We start from the raw sequence: 17,932 nt of genomic DNA, 5'->3' as shown, positions 1-17,932 counted from the left end.
GACGCCACGTTTATTACTGCCCCTCGGGGATCAAAGTATTAAATACACCCATTTCTATATTGTGTGGTTGACAAATTATATTAATAAACGATATCTTCGATCCCCGAGGGGCTAGTACTAAACACGGCATCCCACTGAGCTTGCGCCTAGCACCTCGGAGGCGATGCGTAGATAACAAGCCAAAGCAGCACCCAATTAATGATCCTTAATTATCTTGAGTCTGTACTAATCATGTGGTTGTGTTATTGGAAGAAATTTGTTGGTTGTTTACAGTCAAGGAAGAAGCTGACACTGGTATATAGGTTTCTAAACACATAATCTAAACATGACATTTACTGGCAAAACGAAGTACCGTTTCAAGGGACAATCATGTGATGGAAACGAACATAATTCCCAACCAAAAGTGACTCCTTCAGAAAAACGGCAACAAAAGGCATCACCAACCAGAACCTATATCCCCTTCATAAAAATAACTACAGTGCGTACCAGCTATGCCTTTATTAAATTCTGAGTCTAAAAAAAATAGCTATCAAACATACGCTAGTTTCATAACTTTTATAAATAAACCTAGTTATCTAATATCGATTATTTTTGGTTAATCACATTCAAGTAGATTAAATGCAAATGGATGTACATAAACAGTACTGAGTAAATATTCAACTTGTCTTCATACATGTACAAAGAGAATTGTACAATGTAAAGTATATACTGTAAAATGAAATAATATGTTTACAGTAAACTACAGAAGCTGATATACACAAAATAAAACATATATCAGTTCAGAGTATAAACATTTGGGGTTCCTTTCAACTGTTTTACTATCGTTGTTGACTAAATCTGATACCTTCTAAACACCAACCACTAAATTATCATAATTCTTAACCCCTTTCAAATTGCTAGTGGACCAGATAAAATTAAGTATCAACTAATGAGAACATCTGTGTCATCTGGGAATGGTGTGAGTGAGTATCCCACGAGGGAAACCCATCCGTGACAACTCATCTGTGCTTGCAAGAGAAATACCAATGTGAAGGGTTGGTTAGTAGCTTTTAACGAAAATAATCCCTGTGTGAAATTGGTTAGCAGGATGAGTTGGGTGTATTCTGAGAATCAGCGTACTGTACTAACTTGTATCTTGAGCTTCAAGACATCAATTATAAAACTGAGTCAAGGAAACTAAATCCCCCTATTTTCAATACCATAGGTCTTCAGTTTAAAGAGAATTCAGATGTAAGGCATTTGAGACAACTTCAGCTATTGATGTTTATAGCTCAGTCCTTGCGTTTTTGGCCTGTAAAGTCGTACAGCGCCAGTTTCAGTCATTTTTTCCCCTATCTGTTGATCCTATACCAATCTAGTGCCAGACAAAATTAATGCTATCACGAAGGTACAACAGGCACAGCGCTCTTTCACGAGTGCCAGTTTTGTGTCTGGCTTGTAAGTTTGCCTACTTGTAAGTCCTAATGGTTCTGATCTTCCAAAAGTATCAGACCCTTTGTTGTGGCTACCAGTTGTATTAATTCTGCATAATGCCCTTCAGCATTAATGCCATTCCAACAGTATTCAACCTGCTTACCATGAGGCCACATAACAGTATCCCCTCCACTGATAAGGGGAAAAGTCACATTAAATTACCGGCACTTGTAAAAGTCAGAACTGCCAAGAAGAGGTTGGGTTCCTTTGAGTCTGTTATCTTTCATATTCCCATCAATTTTCTATAAACCAAATTTGCCTTCAGCAGTAACACATAAAACATCAAAACCTGATAACTGTAATGAATAAACATCAGTTTACAGGGATGCCTGACAAAATCAAAGGAAGAACACAATCCTGCGCAGAGCCAGCACCACGTGCTGCCCAGTTTGTTCCACAATATTTTGTAAACACCAAAAATACAGCTCCACCTGTATCAAGTTTTAAAGTTTTGTAGTTTAATTGTTAAAAAGCCAACTCCATCTTGAAAGAAATGCATTCTTTATCCAAGGCTGATTACAAAAAGTCTTGAAACCCCTATAAAATATAAAGTACTATAATACAAAGTATCACAGTTCCATAATTAATTGTTAATAAATCCACTCTGTCTGATAAGAATTGTATTTTTTTATCACAGACTGATTACAAAAATTCTTAAAAACCTGGTAAAAAGTGATCCACACACAATAAATGAATTTTGATGTGTGCTTTCTTTCAGTCTCTAAAATGCTAAAAAGTATTTAGAAGACTTATATCTGTCAGTAGCCACCTAAAAGATTCCCTATGACACATAACTGTGCAGAAGACTGGCTTCTAATTATTATGAATGAGTTAAAATATCTACAATAAGCCTTATCTCAATAAATTCTAAATAATGATCTACCATCAATTTAAAATTTTGACTTTGCACTTCAAAATACAATATACCCCTTTAATCAAACTTGTCAGATTTTCATACACTATTTCCCTACACTAATTCTACTTTCTGCACTTAACCAAAAATAAAAAAAACACTACGAAGAGTTGGAGTACTTGATTCTTATGCATTCTCTTCATGGATGCTGACAAAACCAGGACATAATCTGCCCTCTTTCACAAGGTCAACACCATTATGATGTACTCTCTGACATTTACAGGGAGGCATCGCCAGGCTGACAACATAAACAGTGGCTCAACAGCTCTGCAAACAACAACCAGACCCAATGCTCCACCAAGTTACTGGTTACAAAAGCTTCAAAAGGAACCATGCTACACCCCTCCAGATATGACTATTACACCTTACCAGGACAACAATCACATCCTGTAAATACAACAAATAAACCTTATATAATTACAATAATTTTTTACAAAGGAGAACGAGCATAGGGGTTCTCAAATGCCCACGACACCTATCCAGCTTATCCAAAATGCAAACGTGTGTTTATTACGATGACATCTATAATCAGCATTAAAGTAACACGTTAGACAACAATGATGACCACCGACTGAACTCTACACATCACTAAAACACTGAAGGGATATCATAGTATGAACATTTATCGACAAAACATGTTCTCAGAGGTTACAAGAGACGACACAGGACTGGAACACCACTACACTCACTGGCACATTATTCTTTACATCTACGGAATATTGTTCAACTATGAGAGAAAATTATGGTGATGCAGAAAGTAAAATCACACACAAAACTGCATTAAAGGGAGACGGACACAAAGACAGGACTGAAATCTCTGAAGTGCACTTGAGAATGATAAAAAGTGGCAAAATTTGATGTATGTACAACATACATACAGTACTTTTCCCATCTGATACTTCAAAACTTTCTGACAAACACAGCAGCATTTATTTTGTTTACCAGAATATATTATGTCAATCCAGAGGGTGCACAAATAATGTTTTATACTTAGCAGATATTTCATTTTAGTAAGCCAACCAACAGACTACCATCAGGAAAGCAATTCCTCTTCACAGACATGAACTTCAGGAAAAAGACTGACTAATACCACATCAGTGGCAAAGTTACTGTCATACACTGACAGGCTTCTCTGATGTGTGAGCAAACTCCTTTTTCTGCTTTTCCCATAAACTTTCTTGTCCCTTTCATAACTTCTTAGTCTATGTGCTTGTTTGCTTTTGCATTTTCTAGCAATTCACTTTCCCATAACCAATTTAGGTAATACTACATTCCATTTACACTGCGATTACATTGGTGAAGATCAAAATGATTACAACTATATCCACTGATACATTAAGCGGATGGATTCAGTTTTTCTAACGCGCACTGGCGAATAGAAGGAGTAGCGTAATGTATTTTTCTAGTCCAGGTCAGAAAAAACAAGAGGGGAAGGAAGGGGTTTAATTTGGAAGAATAATTAAGATCCCTTGTACACAAGTATAATGGCCAATCTTGTTTTTCTGTATGACCAGTGACCAGTTAAGGCTTGATTAACTTGTTCCCCTATTAGCAAAAGCTATTTGGGGGCAAGGTTGTTATTTATAATAATTTGAAAGGCCAAGGTCAGTCCCTGCACCTTGCAATACGACCCACCATCATATGATAATTTTGCTGTTTCCCAAGTCCTGTACATAGTGTATTTTTTTCATGAGCAACTGTTTGCTTGTTTTTCAAAAAATTCCTTTTTTGGGTATGGTGCCTGTCTGCTATTATGAAAACGACACACACATAAAAGGAACTGGAATATTACTTTGCGTGGCAAAATGCTGACAGAAAGTAATAATTCACCAACTACTATGTGTTGGCACATGACAATGATTCAACTACAGTACTGTAATTTTCCAGAAAGGATTATGAACATACAAATATAACAACTCCTAATACAAACAGACAAATGGAGCAACTCATTACCTGCTAAAGTTAACAGAAAGTGGGAATTCAGCACGAGAATGAGTGTTTTTCTCCTATACACTTATTCATAGAGGGAGTTTCTTTTATAATGCATGATTATCCAAGGATGCTTAAAACACAATCAAATAATAGAAGAATGATGATATTCTTGAGGTATACCATGAAATGTTTTGTGTAAAGTATAGTGTGGTTATGTCTGTGATTCTGAGCATTTTACAAAGATATAATACCAGGTTTTTATGTAGACAAAAAGTCATTTTTCATATGACTTGCTTCTACATCGAAGTTGGTCATGATAATTCACATACACTATCAATATTTTGTTAAAAACACCAATTGTTATGATGACAAAAGTATATCATTCCTATCGTATTACTGACTGACGGGTATGACTTTTATTCCTAAAACAATACGGAACGGCTCATGACTGATGACAATTCCGAAGCTACTGAAACTCAAATATATACCAAAGATACATACTACCTTCACATAAATTGTACCAAACCCTGGCTCCTCCCAAGGTAGAACTTTCCCTGGAACTTTCACCAATAACTTTCACTGGAATTGCTACTGAAGCATAATGACTCCTACTACACTTTGCAACAACTTTTAGCCCAATTTTTACAATTCAGAGATGCATACAGGTTATATAACTGAATCTTTTTTCTTAACATAGTAGCCCTACCTTACTGTAATTTGAACAAAAATCCCAAAAGCTTCAAGTTTCTCCAGCTAAAGCTGCCCTACATCCTTCACTTAGGGATTGATTTGAAGGAATGATTTCCAATCAACCAAACACCTTAAAATCCAAACTGCAAAAACGCTACATTGTAAAAATTGCGTGCCGATGGAGAAATAAGTTAAATTTTCTGATATGCCTATATTCAACAGCCATAAAAAAAGACAGGGATGATTTCCCTACAGGATACCAAGGACATTTGTAATGAACCCTGCTTCATTTTAAGACTAATAATAAATAAAATGTTTTCCACCTACCAGTGATGATTGCCTAGTTTAGCAAAAGATTGCACTTTAAACTTAAATTTCAAATTTGCATGGTACCAGTGACATATGGAGAATATATGAAGTACAGCATTGAAAAAAAGACTCTTCCTTAGAAAAAGGAGAGAGAGATGTACACTTGATTCATACAGTAAGTTTAATAGATGAACATTCTTTCTTTAATTACAGTGTCCAATATCTTTGAGAACTACAAGGGCTTATGTACAATAGCTACTATCAAAACACTACAGTCCCTTGCAAGACAAGGATTACTTGCAAAACTACAGTAAGAGTACTTTACTTACTACAGTAAATTGCAGACTGTGTTTTATTTCGAGACAAATATATTACAAAATACACTTACTTCTCTAGCTACGATTACCTTGTAACAGGGTGATTACTTTTAAAAATATGCATAACTACGATTACTTGCTTTAGATTACACTTGTTTACCAGCTTTTATACAAGACTACAATATTTAGCCTTGTGGATGACACCAACTAAGTCTGTAATGCATTTTCTACATATTCAGTACAAGAAATTTGCAAAGACAACGCAGTGACAAAAATCATATCATCAGTCAATGTGTTTATGTTAGACAACCAAAAGTCTGACTGTCTGTCCTAGTTATTCCCTACATTAAACTACATGATTCTTCGTCTTCAGTAGATTTGGCAGCAAAATGTAGCTTTTACTGACAGTTAGTCTCATCAGAACATAATACAAAGTAAGTGGTAGCAGTATCCATTGAGTATATGGTAACAGAAGTACTAATCTGGGCTAACTCTGTTTAATTTGGTACTTGATAAAGCCTATACCATCAAAGAAATGAAGGTACCTTTAAAGAATACAGACATATGCTATGACACCAAATCAACATGTACAGTATTAATAACAATGCAGAATTCACTGAAATGTAGACCACTGAAATGATTCTAGTTATAATATAGTGGTGCTGATAAAAGTAGGGGTTAACATTCGCACAGTGCCCTGAGTTGTGCGTACGGTAAAATATAACAGTGCCATATCAACTGTGATGTCCACACATGTAAGTGCAAAGAAATGGGGGTGGGGGTGTTGTTAATGCTGGGCCAATTACTTTTCACTATAAGGAGAAGCTGATCAGTGACGTATCTGATCAGCAAGAGGTGAACAACGAGGGAGAAGTATTCCGTACACTTTAAAACATCTTCGAGCAAATCCAAACAAAGGTCAGCTTTCGTTCTTGTCCAAAGAGTGTGTTGAAAATGATATAAAACTTATCCAAACAAATAATCAAATGAAGACTTGAAAACACACAATAATGAACAGAGAGAAAAACATCAACATGAAAACAACAAAATTTGTGAAGGATTACTTCCAATACCGAAAACTTTCCATAGTCAAATGTACGGTACTTTATATTGTTTCAAGGTCATTTGCTTTTCTTAAGATAATCCTACTTCATTCACACCTTGAAAATGTTCATTAGTGCATATCCAAACATAACCTGATTATACCCTTTAAGAGCCAATACGCTCTCCCTTTCATACCAAATACTTATTTTCCTTGCAAAATATGATTTACTGTGAATAATACTCCACATTCACACTGTGCTAGAAAATTATCACTCATTTCTCCAATGCTATGCATGTACTGCTATATTAGCACTGTTTAGCAATATCCACGATGCTCTGTACAGTATTGATACGATCAAAGTAGTCACATAAAGGCACCCCAAGAAGTATTGTTTACTCTCTAATCCCTGTAAAGGGTACCACCTACAGCGTGACCTACGATTCTGTAGAATACACTAGAGGGTTTTGTGGTGTTTCTTCCAGCCTGAACCATACTGCTTTCTGGCTTTTACTTTTCATTTATTCCTTCTGGTCTCTTCGTCCACATCTGTCCAACTTCAATACCTATGCACTGTACTAATTTTCACCTCGATTTTGGAAAAATACCCTTGAGACCACTCGTCTGAGCCTGGAAATAACTAACCAGCCTAGTTAAACTACTTGATATCAAGTCAAGAAACCAGAGTGATATATGTGGAAAAAAAAAGAATAATAAAATTATTACAAGGTTAATCCACTGTTTCAATTATTAGGCCTATGCACTATTTACCTTTGTATCCTGTCTGTAAAATTACTATTCATGCTGATACTTATTCCTATGTCATTTTAAAGCAAAATACTTGTCTTTTGTTATGGTATATATGTTTAAAAAACCTAAAGGACAAAATGACAGATTAAAAATCACTGGAAATGTTTGTGTTAGAGTGTCATCAGAAACTCTTGGTGCTGGGTTTGGGATGATGTGTCAACATCATAAGAGATCCAACAGGTTAACTTGCATTCTCTTAACACTGCCTATGAATAAGCCATCTTGGTAAAATGTCTAAGAATGTTTAATGAATACTGTACCTGACTACATACAACTAACGTCATAAAATTTACTCCGTATGTTTTGTGAAGCATTTAGGAAACAAGGTTTAGAGGTCCGTCACAAAATCTAAGAAAAATCCGTAAAAATACAAAAATATGCAAAAACAAATACAATAAAAGCACCGTATTTTTCACTAACGCCATTCCTAGCAACAACTGCTGTTTTAAATTTCCCTCCTTATCCCTACCCTAGCCTATCCATTGCTCTTGTTTAAGCGAGGAATATCACAGCGCCAATAAAAAAAGGTGACAAAGAAGTGCAATGCACACAAAAGTATTCATTCTAAAAGAAAACTGATTCTAGATGTGTTCACAATCTCACTGTAGTGTTTGCTTTGTACTCTGCTTCCACAACGGTGCAAGTGCTACTCTAAAAAAAACTAATAAATCTTGGAAGTGATGACTGATTGAGCCTCATCTGAAGTGTATGCCTATACTTTTTTAATGAAGAGAGTAATCAATTTGACTAATAAAATACCAGTCCTTATAGTAACATGATCATCTCATCTGAGCACAGAAATAAATATCTGCATAAGGTGTGTTAACTAACAATTAAAATGTAAAAGGAACTAGGACCACTAAGGTGATAACCCAATGAAATGTTTTGAACAGAGACTAGTAAAATCTGCTTTTTTTTTTTCTTTAACACAAAGTTAGATTTTCTTAAACAAACCCATCACTCAACTACATAGCCAGTATTTATGGTCTTTGAACCGTTCCAGTCTTGTATCCAATACATGGGTAAGGAGTGGTAGATAGCACTGCACACATTACACCTGAATCCAATAGGTCCATGGCAGGTAACTCAATTTTTGTGCATGAAATGTCTGCTAAGGTTCATGGGTAGGAAGGAGGCACTTATTATACAAGGAATGGGTGTATATGGTGAAATATATATTCTTCAGAAAAACTGGTTGTATTTCACCAAAAACTATCACCTGGATTAAAATCAAAAAGAATTTTAACTGGGATGCTTTGAGCTGCTTAATGCCCACGATTTGGTGGATGTGACGTAGGATTCACAGAGGGTTACTGTAGAAGATTATTAACACAGAACCCAAGGTCCTAAAAGGAACAGGGGGTCTCAAAGGTTCACCTGAACCTTACTGGTTTCAAAGCAGAACTAACTAACAAAAAGATATAACTAATTCACTTCATACTTAAATTTTTTAAATATGAAAAATGACATAAGGTACGAGTTAAATGAAAGTTATATTTGATATGGCTGAAATAATTCAGCCATTTTCTTTAGGCAATCCTGTGAGGAAAACCAAAATCTAGGAACTGTTAAGCTTTCTACTATAGTCATACAGACATGGAAAGTGAGGCAGTTACCTGCTGTGGATCTGTGGATATGGATGGCATATGTACGGTGCTACTTCCAGCTTTCTTTTGTCTGCCGGACACAAGAATGCCATGTCTGGGACATTCAAAGATCACAATCTGTGGACTATGTTTGAGTAATGAGTTAGGGTAAAACAAATTGAACTACAAACCGTTTTCCTGTCCCTCTGTCAACAGATGACTTTAATATGAAGTCCCCATCTTTTTGTATCAAAGAATAGAGAACTTTGGTTCCTTTCTTATGCATAAAAAAGTTAAGTACGGCCCTACAAAAAATACTTGGAACATTTTATAGAAGCTTATGCATTGTGTCTTCAATGGCATGGACAAATTTTGATGAAGCTGCATTATATAAGCATGTATCAACAATTATTAATGTATCAGTAATTATAAGGATAAGAATGACTTATTAAACAGATGCAGTACATATTGTAATTTCTGGAATCTTTAAGAATCTGTTAAATCAAAGCCTTTTAGCTTAAAGCTGAATCCCCCTAATAACCAATAAGAGCCATTTCTTACTAGTAACTGTTTGTAGTATATATGTATGAATCTATGCATAATTGTTTGATTGGTATGAATACGACAGAAATACTGTACAGTGCAAAAATTTATATATACAGTATTGTAGTATATAAAGATGTATATCTAATCAGTAACTAATATAGCTAAACAGTGCAAACACCAAATAGCTTCACATTCCATTCAAAAAGAAGCACTCAAACTGAATGAATGATGAAGAGGGAGACAGAAATTTTGGAATGAAACTATTTACACGTCTCACTTACCAAAGCTTGGTCTTAGCATTAAACTAAGACCTTCCCTTTAAGATAACACACAACTCCTGTGGTCTCTAACATTTAACAAGACTACCCCATTCTAATTAGACGACTGTAACTTTCCCTTCCTCCATTTACACTCGCATTGGAAGATGCAATTTTAGCATCTTCAGTGCTTTACACAAAATTCTGTTTATAGCATTTCTCAAAGACTTCATTAGCCTTCATTTATGCACTTAGCTGGATCTCCCTGACAGATGTTACGAATAGGATTTATAAGCTTTTTTTGTGTGCTACAATGTTACACAAACAGACAGTCAAATTACACTTAGTTTAAAAACTATATATGAGTATACTGATTATATTAGGTACTACGCTGCATGATGTGAAATTGTGAAAACAGTACAGTAATGAAGAAAGCACTTTGTTTTTCTAATTGAGTTATGACTACATGCTGAGTATTTGATACCTTTATCACACTATTTTAACGAGTAACGATATCCATTCTTACTAGCACAAAATGATAAAGTATGTGCTTAGAAAGTACAGGCTGTTCCACTGTTATAAAAATGTATAGCAATCAAAAACAGTAGACTAAGCTAAAAAAAAATATTAAAATCTCTTCCTTTTCTCCTTCATCCTTTGCCAAAGGCTCAACTGCAGCAAAAGAATGAAATAGTATGACGAACAGAGTCATTAAAAAATGAAGAGTAAGAAAACCTTCACTTGTTGGGTACTCAGTAACTGAAATCCCAGAACTAAAAATGCCTGTGTGGATACCCAAATTAGCCAGTTTGGAAAACCATCCTTCAAAAAACACTTTTTGATTATTAATCTCAATCGTTAATTTTATCCCAGACAGGAGTAGCAGTTTGAATGGTATAATCTTGGCTAATAAATCAAAATGAATCCATACACCATTATGGATATGGAGGGCTAGTCGAGGGGCCACAGTTAACCTTAAAAGGCAAAACCTGATGAGTTATTAACGGGTACTGTGTCATATACAGCTGACAAGAGGCATCTTCCAAAATTTATGGTATGAAAGGGGAAGAATCAATATTGCAATGATTGTAAACAAAATTTTCATAATTTTGCTAAAAATTTTAATATTTTTTCATGACAAGAAGCTAAAGATGTATATACGGTTAATTTTCCTACGTGATCACTTTTACCAAATTTTGAGTGCCAAATTTTAATACAACTCGGTTTAGTATTCAGATTAACGGAAAAAGCAAGTGGATACTTTGATCGCTTTCTCATTACTGTACAGTAAATTACTAAAATTTTGACTACTGGTGAAGAGGATCTAATCATGATTAAATGATAAGTAATGACATTACTTGATCACTGACTCCGAGTCGGATACTTCATACAGACATTTCCTAAAATTAGGACAAGTATTATCTCAGACGACCTGACGTACAAAAAGAACCTTCACACCTTGCTGTATAACATCGACAAAGGAGAGACCCCCCCTGTACTGTACTTCTCATTTTCTTTGCCCACTACCAGTATGTATAGCTCCAGTTTTACTGTCAGTCAGTTTTATTTCGTTGTCCATTATTTCTTATGACTAATTTTGTTGTCCATTACCTTCCTGATTCTGATTAAATAACTCTTTAATGCTTTAGTGTCAAGTTACTGTTAATTTATGCCACAACAACAAGTGTCACGATTTGCCAAAAAGCTCTGACATCGACAACGTCCACGACTTTACAAAAAAAAAAAAAAATTATACAAAATTAAAATAACAAAACACGCATTATTAAACAAACAGAAACACATGAGAAGAATAACATTTAACATATGCCAATGGACTAAAACAAAAAAGAAAACAAGGTATACGAAGGACGAACCAAGGAAACAGAAAATCAACAGTACAGTGAGGGGTTCAGATAACACTAAAGGAAACTCAGGGGAAACTTATAATAGCTAAAATGTTCATCAGTTAGTATAATTTTAAGCACAAAATTTTATATGTATATATATAAATATATCACCAATATTACAACAACAATCTACCACTCGGTTAAATGGTCAGATGTTAATCTTTCATTACTGGCCACGGCTCTTTCTGACAAAACTGGATTGAAGTGGCTCCGATTGCAAAAACTACGAACATCCAAAAGATACAACGAAAGTTTTCTACTCACCCTTATAGTCCTCATGTGCTCCTTCTTGGCAGCCTTGGTCTGGCCGCAGAACTTCTTATAGAACCAGTACAGAAGGTAGTAGAGGCTCTTGGGCGTGGGGATGATGTTGAAGGGTGGAGGGCAGGTCCCCCCTTCCTCGAAGTAGCTTATCCAAAGTTTACTCCGGGCAAATTTCCACTCTGTATCGGCGCGTTCCTACGACAGTCATGGGAAATATTAGAGACTGAAGTGCAGTCCAGACGGAGAGAAAATTCATTGTTATGGGTTGAAACATGCATTGCATGCAACCAAGTGAAAATAATTTAAAACAAGGACATAAGCCGATAACTTCCATTCATTTATGTAAAGACAGATTTATTATCTCTACAGCTATGAAAAAATTAAACAAGCCGTCATACACCAGAATAAGAGGAAAAATTTTATACACCTAAATGGGCAAAAGAGCCCCAAAAATGTTTAGCCTCTGGTTGCCCAAAACAGAAGGTAGGTCAAAAATACACCAAAATTCGGGTCTTCCCTTCACAGCAACCATCAAAATTCTCTCACGTTAAAAAAACTCCCTGTCTGGTATCCATGCAGGTGATGAGATGACAATGGGTAAAAAGAGGACATCATTACTGTTTATCTTAGTGGGATGCTCACAATAAGATAAAAATACCGAGATTTTGACCTGAATTTTCAACGACAAGAAACGTGCGATTCCCACGCAACAAGAACAAGATTCTGATGCTGGAGAGTTTTCCCTGGAAATCCCACAAGATCCAGCAATGAAATCCCCTTGCTGCAGAACTATACAATAATATTAATAACAAGAATCTTCAGATAAGAGGTTGATAATTTTTATTGAAAAACAAGGTTTAGTTTTAAGGTACTATAAGTAACAGAAGTTTAAGCACTCTACTACTTTACTGGTAGTAAACTTTCCAACCAAAGGAAAAAAAATCAAGGAATTACTTCTACTTTTTTTTTTATGATTTTAGATCACTGTAAGGAAAGTCTATTTTCATCATAAACGTTTGTGGGTATACAGTAGTGGAATGCCACTGGTGTGTGTTCTATCTTATTACACAGCCATAACTTTTTCTGGGATAAAAGTAATTTTTTCCTCAGTACACCTGTAATATCTAAGTATATATGAATAGTTCCTTATTTTCCATGGACTAAAATCGATAAGACAATTCTGGAAACTCTCAAAACCAACTTATAAAGTTTTCCAGCCCCGTAATAATGACGACAACACCCGTAGCAATGTTTACTGTATACAGTATTAGTTAACAGAATGGCACAAAATAAAAAACCTTGATAAACTGTGAAGAGACAAGATGTTTCATGAGTCGATCACAATGAGGATGACAAAGAAATGTAAGAGGCGAAGAGAGACAGCGAGAGGCAGAGAGAAGAACGGGAGACGAAAAGATCTAGAGAAGAAGCAATATAATCGTAAATAATACTGAACAAGAAAATAAAAACGTTTTGGAAAATTACCTTGAACCCACTTCGGCCCTCGTGAGGTTAAGGAAACAAGGGGAGGGAATAATGACGTCTTAGTTGAGGTGCAAATTTGGATGCGGTGTAAAGGATAACAAACAACCTCAAGCAGGATCTCAATTTTGAGACAAGGCATGGATTGAGAAGCAAATGTGCTTTGGAATTCATCTGGAAGAAACTTGCATGTGCTGCAATAAGGTGCAACTTCTTGTCAAACAGTTTACTTTGAAAATAAAAAAGGCTGGCAAAAAGAATGAGGCCCATCAATCAGGCTGGTGAACAAACTTCTGAGATAACCACACTGACATTAAAACATATTTGTTTCAAAACAGATCTAGATGAAATCTATGGTAGCTTTAAAGATATGAAGACGAACATTCTTTTCCCATCTTGTCTCAAAATTGCCTGTCAGCAAATATGTATATAAATATATATAATTACAGGGCATGCAACAGCTTAGTAAAGGGAGAGTAAAGCTGGGTAAATTACTGTAAGAGGAGTGAACATACTGGGTTTATTTTTGGAAAATACATCAGCACCATTCACTCTTATCTACTGTGAGACTGGAGAAAATACAGTGTTCTGAAAAAAATGAGTTGTCGTCTTTCAACAGCAAGGTCATTCATTACAAGCGTGTATTTCAGAAATGACTCGACACTGAAAGAAATACCATATTTGCTGAAGTGCTGACATACTTCAAACTTAATTCACATTATCTATACAACTGCTACACTCATTTATAGAACAGGATAGTTATCCAAGGAAAATTGAAATTCAAGTTAGCAATGTGCTAGTACTATACTACAGCTTTTCTTTATTATACGTCTAAAAACAGAACTTAACAGCAAAAAAATTCACATATTACCTTACTGTACAATAAGAATATATGCAGGAATCAAAGAATAGATTAGAGTTATACTTTTCATAAGGATTATGTCAAGTATTGTTCAACTGTTCCTATTCATTTCCAACCTAATGTCAGTGTACAATTCAAGTAAAGTTTGAGCAAACTGTAACATGCTTTGAAGACGCACATTTTTTTCGACACACAAATCTAGGGATTTAGATTTAACCAGAAGCAAGGAAGAGGAACAATGCTTTTTATCTTTTAGTTTTGCTTGCTGAGAAGGAGCTGAGGCTTGGAGGTGAAAAGAGGACACCAGAGACATTTAAGAAAAGAGTCCTGAAATATTCTGGACACAAAGCAACACTACAACTTGACATTCTCTCCTCTCCTCTCCTCTCCAAACTTCTCACTCCAAGTTTTGCTAGATGAAAGTGCCACTGAATGGGGATTTTATGGCTATATATAACGGGTGAATGCAAGTTTCAAACACTGTAAACAAAATCTTAAAGACACGAATTAAAAAAAACATTTAATAAGTGTTCTGTACATGTTTTATTATGTGAAACAAGATCAGATATATGATATTGATTATCTGTACATGACACTGTATTGTCCTCACTTATAAGCTCAAAATGACTAGTCTCATTAACTAACTGTCAATATGCGGCAGTTCTAAACTCAAGGACGTATCATAAAATAAATCCCACTGAACCTACTATAGGCCTGAACCATGCTTATTAAAAGAGTACTCGTTTTCAAAAGTAGACAAAAAATTCTCAAACAGAGAAACAGAAAAGAAAAACTGGTAGTAAATCACCTACAAACGCCATAAACACTGAAACACCTTAATGCTAATGCATAAAAGAACCCTGTAGTCATGTTCATACGGAAAGTAATCTGATAAAATACAAGAACGACATGAATTTTCATCTTCCAATGACATTCACTGGACGAGTGTTGAATGTTGCACCGGGTGTTCTTGGAACATTTTACATCATGCAGGGGACCGAACATAAAAAGAAAATGCTCTCAATTAATTAAAAAAGAATGAGAACCAGATGTTCCACAGGAAGGAGTTTTAAGTTACATTCAGTAGTAAAACGGATTAATGTGAGGTACAAATATCAGAGGGAGAGAGCAATATGCTTACGGTTTAATGGGGTGGAAGTGGAGGTGGAAGAGCTCCCATGCTTCACAGAAGGCGCTTATTAAGTGTCTTCTACTGTGGTCAAAACTAGATAAGTCTTGGTTGCCCAAGCTGCCATGTTACCATCAGAGAAACTATATTTCTCTAAAGAAGATGTCACTATAAACCCTGAATTTCCTGGCATCTTTTTCCCAACTACTTTACACCTCGTGAGTAATACTATGCTGTACTTTGGTTTCTCTAGTTTCTGCGTGGCAACTTGAGCACGAGAGGTCGACTTGTACATAAAAGTGCAATAAGAATACTCATGGTGTATTTTTTCAAGACACCTGAATTCCATGAAATAAAGCAGGCAGAGGTAAGTGATGAAGCACTCAATATATTGGTGTAATTTTGTATTCCAAATGAAAATAAAAATTTCCCTATTGACAGGTACTCATAAAACTCATGCTTTTCATCTAATCCTACAAAGAACAGTAAAAAAATAAAAACGATAAAATACAAATAAAGTATATAAATACAAAACAAACGGCAGAGCTCAACACAGGAATTCAACAGTATCCAGGGAGTAAATTGACAGGATAAAGCCTTGGTAACTTCCAGGAACTACTCAACACCAGACATCTACACCTTGACGCAAGACATTTCAAAGAAAGGGGAACATTGGGGTCACACAAAATCTAAAAAAGAAACTGAATTTGAAGGCAGAAGAAACTTGGGAAGATTCAGCATTTCTGGAGAGACCTACAATATCATCACTCCGTCAGGACCACAGACTCCTCTGGCGAGTCACACAGAAATGAAATGACCACTTTCCTGGTGTACACCGTCACAGAAATGGATCTTTACTCGATGCTAGTAGACTACATATGCACATAGAAGTTCTAAAGCTTCAGCATCTCAAAACTTGTGAGCAGCTCTCGTTCGTAAACCAAAAAGAAATGGAGAAAATAACTCTGAGGGGCTTTCCTGGAAAACATGCTTAGATGTGCAATTTGAGAAATGAGAGAGAGCCAATTTCCAAAAGCTGAAAGCCTGAAACAGTGATCTGTATTGTAGTCATAGCAAAATAAATGTAGGATAAATCTGAGGGTTTAACGTGACAAACAGAGAACTTACTGAGAGAATCACGAGTAAATGTATAAAATAATATAAAACTGAACAGGCCCTTCCATGCTTAAAGTGCCTTGGTAAAATTTATTCCTTTGAGGGAGAAGAAGAATCACTGGGTCCTTTTCGTGTTTCAGTCAAGTTTTTTATGTAAATAATAAAATAAATGAATCCCTTCGAAAAAAGGATGTTTTATACTAGTATAGCTTGTGTAGGCACATTTTGCACGAGATAAAAACGTATCGAGAAAAGTAAACATGAAGAAAAGGATGAGAGAAAGAATATTTTCAGGACAGCAGAAGCCATGCCAAGAGTAATGGAAAATAAATAAAATCAGCATAATTACTGTATATTGAGGGAAAATTTAGTATGGTAAAATAGAAATGAACCTTAAATAAGAAACTGCTTAGTAATACAAAGGACTAATATGATGATGGCAATTAAACGAACGGTAATGATCAAAAGTTTTAAAACGTGCAATTTATTCTCTTCTACAGTCTCTGGGAATTCCACACAAAGAAGCCCACCAAAACACCACTTTCGAGAAGTGAAGTTTCCGGGTGGCTGCTGACGCAAGGCGAGAAATGGCCCTTCGCAAAAGCGGTGTTCATGGATTGTACGATCTTTAGTGAAATCCCCATTTTGGAAAAGTAATTAATTATGCCCCTTGGCTAAAAGGGATATATATATATACATTTAAGTATGAAACATGTTTATTCCCAGAAGAACAAAAGAAAAGTTTCTATTAAAGGTTTAATGTTGACAATTACTTTTAGATGACTAAGACAGTGAACTACCAAACACCCAGAAAACAAGAAAATAAAGAGGAGATCCACAGGGGCGGCTCTCAGCCATATTTAGTAAACAAGATGAATACGGAAGACAGACAAGGACCGGAGATAAAAGGAGACTGAGAAGAACTGACGGAAACAGAGGTTAATAACTGCCGTAAATTAAAAAAAAAAAGCACAAAAAAAAAAACAAAGAAGTTAGAAAAAAGATCCTATTTGTAAAATACAGTATACATATAATGCTAAAACAAATAAAATGAAATAAAAGTACTTTCACTGACTTCCACAAATATGAGAATAAAACTTTTCGTTGCTATTTGTCAGTGGCTTCCTTAACTGATTGGTCATTTCTTTTTGTGTTACACATGTGTCGATAATAAATATAATGCATAAAAATTCAAATACAGTACATTCAGTACTATACTCATATATCCATATCAATGATATATTGTAGATGCTTCTAATGTGAGGACTGATATTCATAACAACTGATCCTACGTCTT

At 35.4% G+C, this 17,932-nt stretch overlaps 1 protein-coding gene across 24 annotated transcripts in view; it reads right to left on the bottom strand.

The window, feature by feature from the left end:
* Positions 1 to 17,932, bottom strand: part of LOC136852943 (transient receptor potential-gamma protein-like) — a 698,042-nt gene that overhangs the window by 35,112 nt on the left and 644,998 nt on the right. For all 24 annotated transcript variants that reach the window (XR_010857276.1, XR_010857277.1, XM_067127957.1 and 21 more), the window contains one exon: positions 12,047 to 12,241. Coding sequence is in view for 22 of the 24 variants with exons in the window: in XM_067127957.1 (XP_066984058.1) it covers positions 12,047 to 12,241 (195 nt within the window). In the remaining 2 variants the exon portion in view is untranslated. The remainder of the gene's footprint in view (positions 1 to 12,046; positions 12,242 to 17,932) is intronic.

The sequence above is a fragment of the Macrobrachium rosenbergii genome, chromosome 26, assembly GCF_040412425.1.
Source record: "Macrobrachium rosenbergii isolate ZJJX-2024 chromosome 26, ASM4041242v1, whole genome shotgun sequence".
Classification (NCBI taxonomy): Eukaryota; Metazoa; Arthropoda; class Malacostraca; order Decapoda; family Palaemonidae; genus Macrobrachium; species Macrobrachium rosenbergii.
Note: the sequence above shows the minus strand (reverse complement) of the source record. Positions and strands in the feature narration are given on the sequence as shown.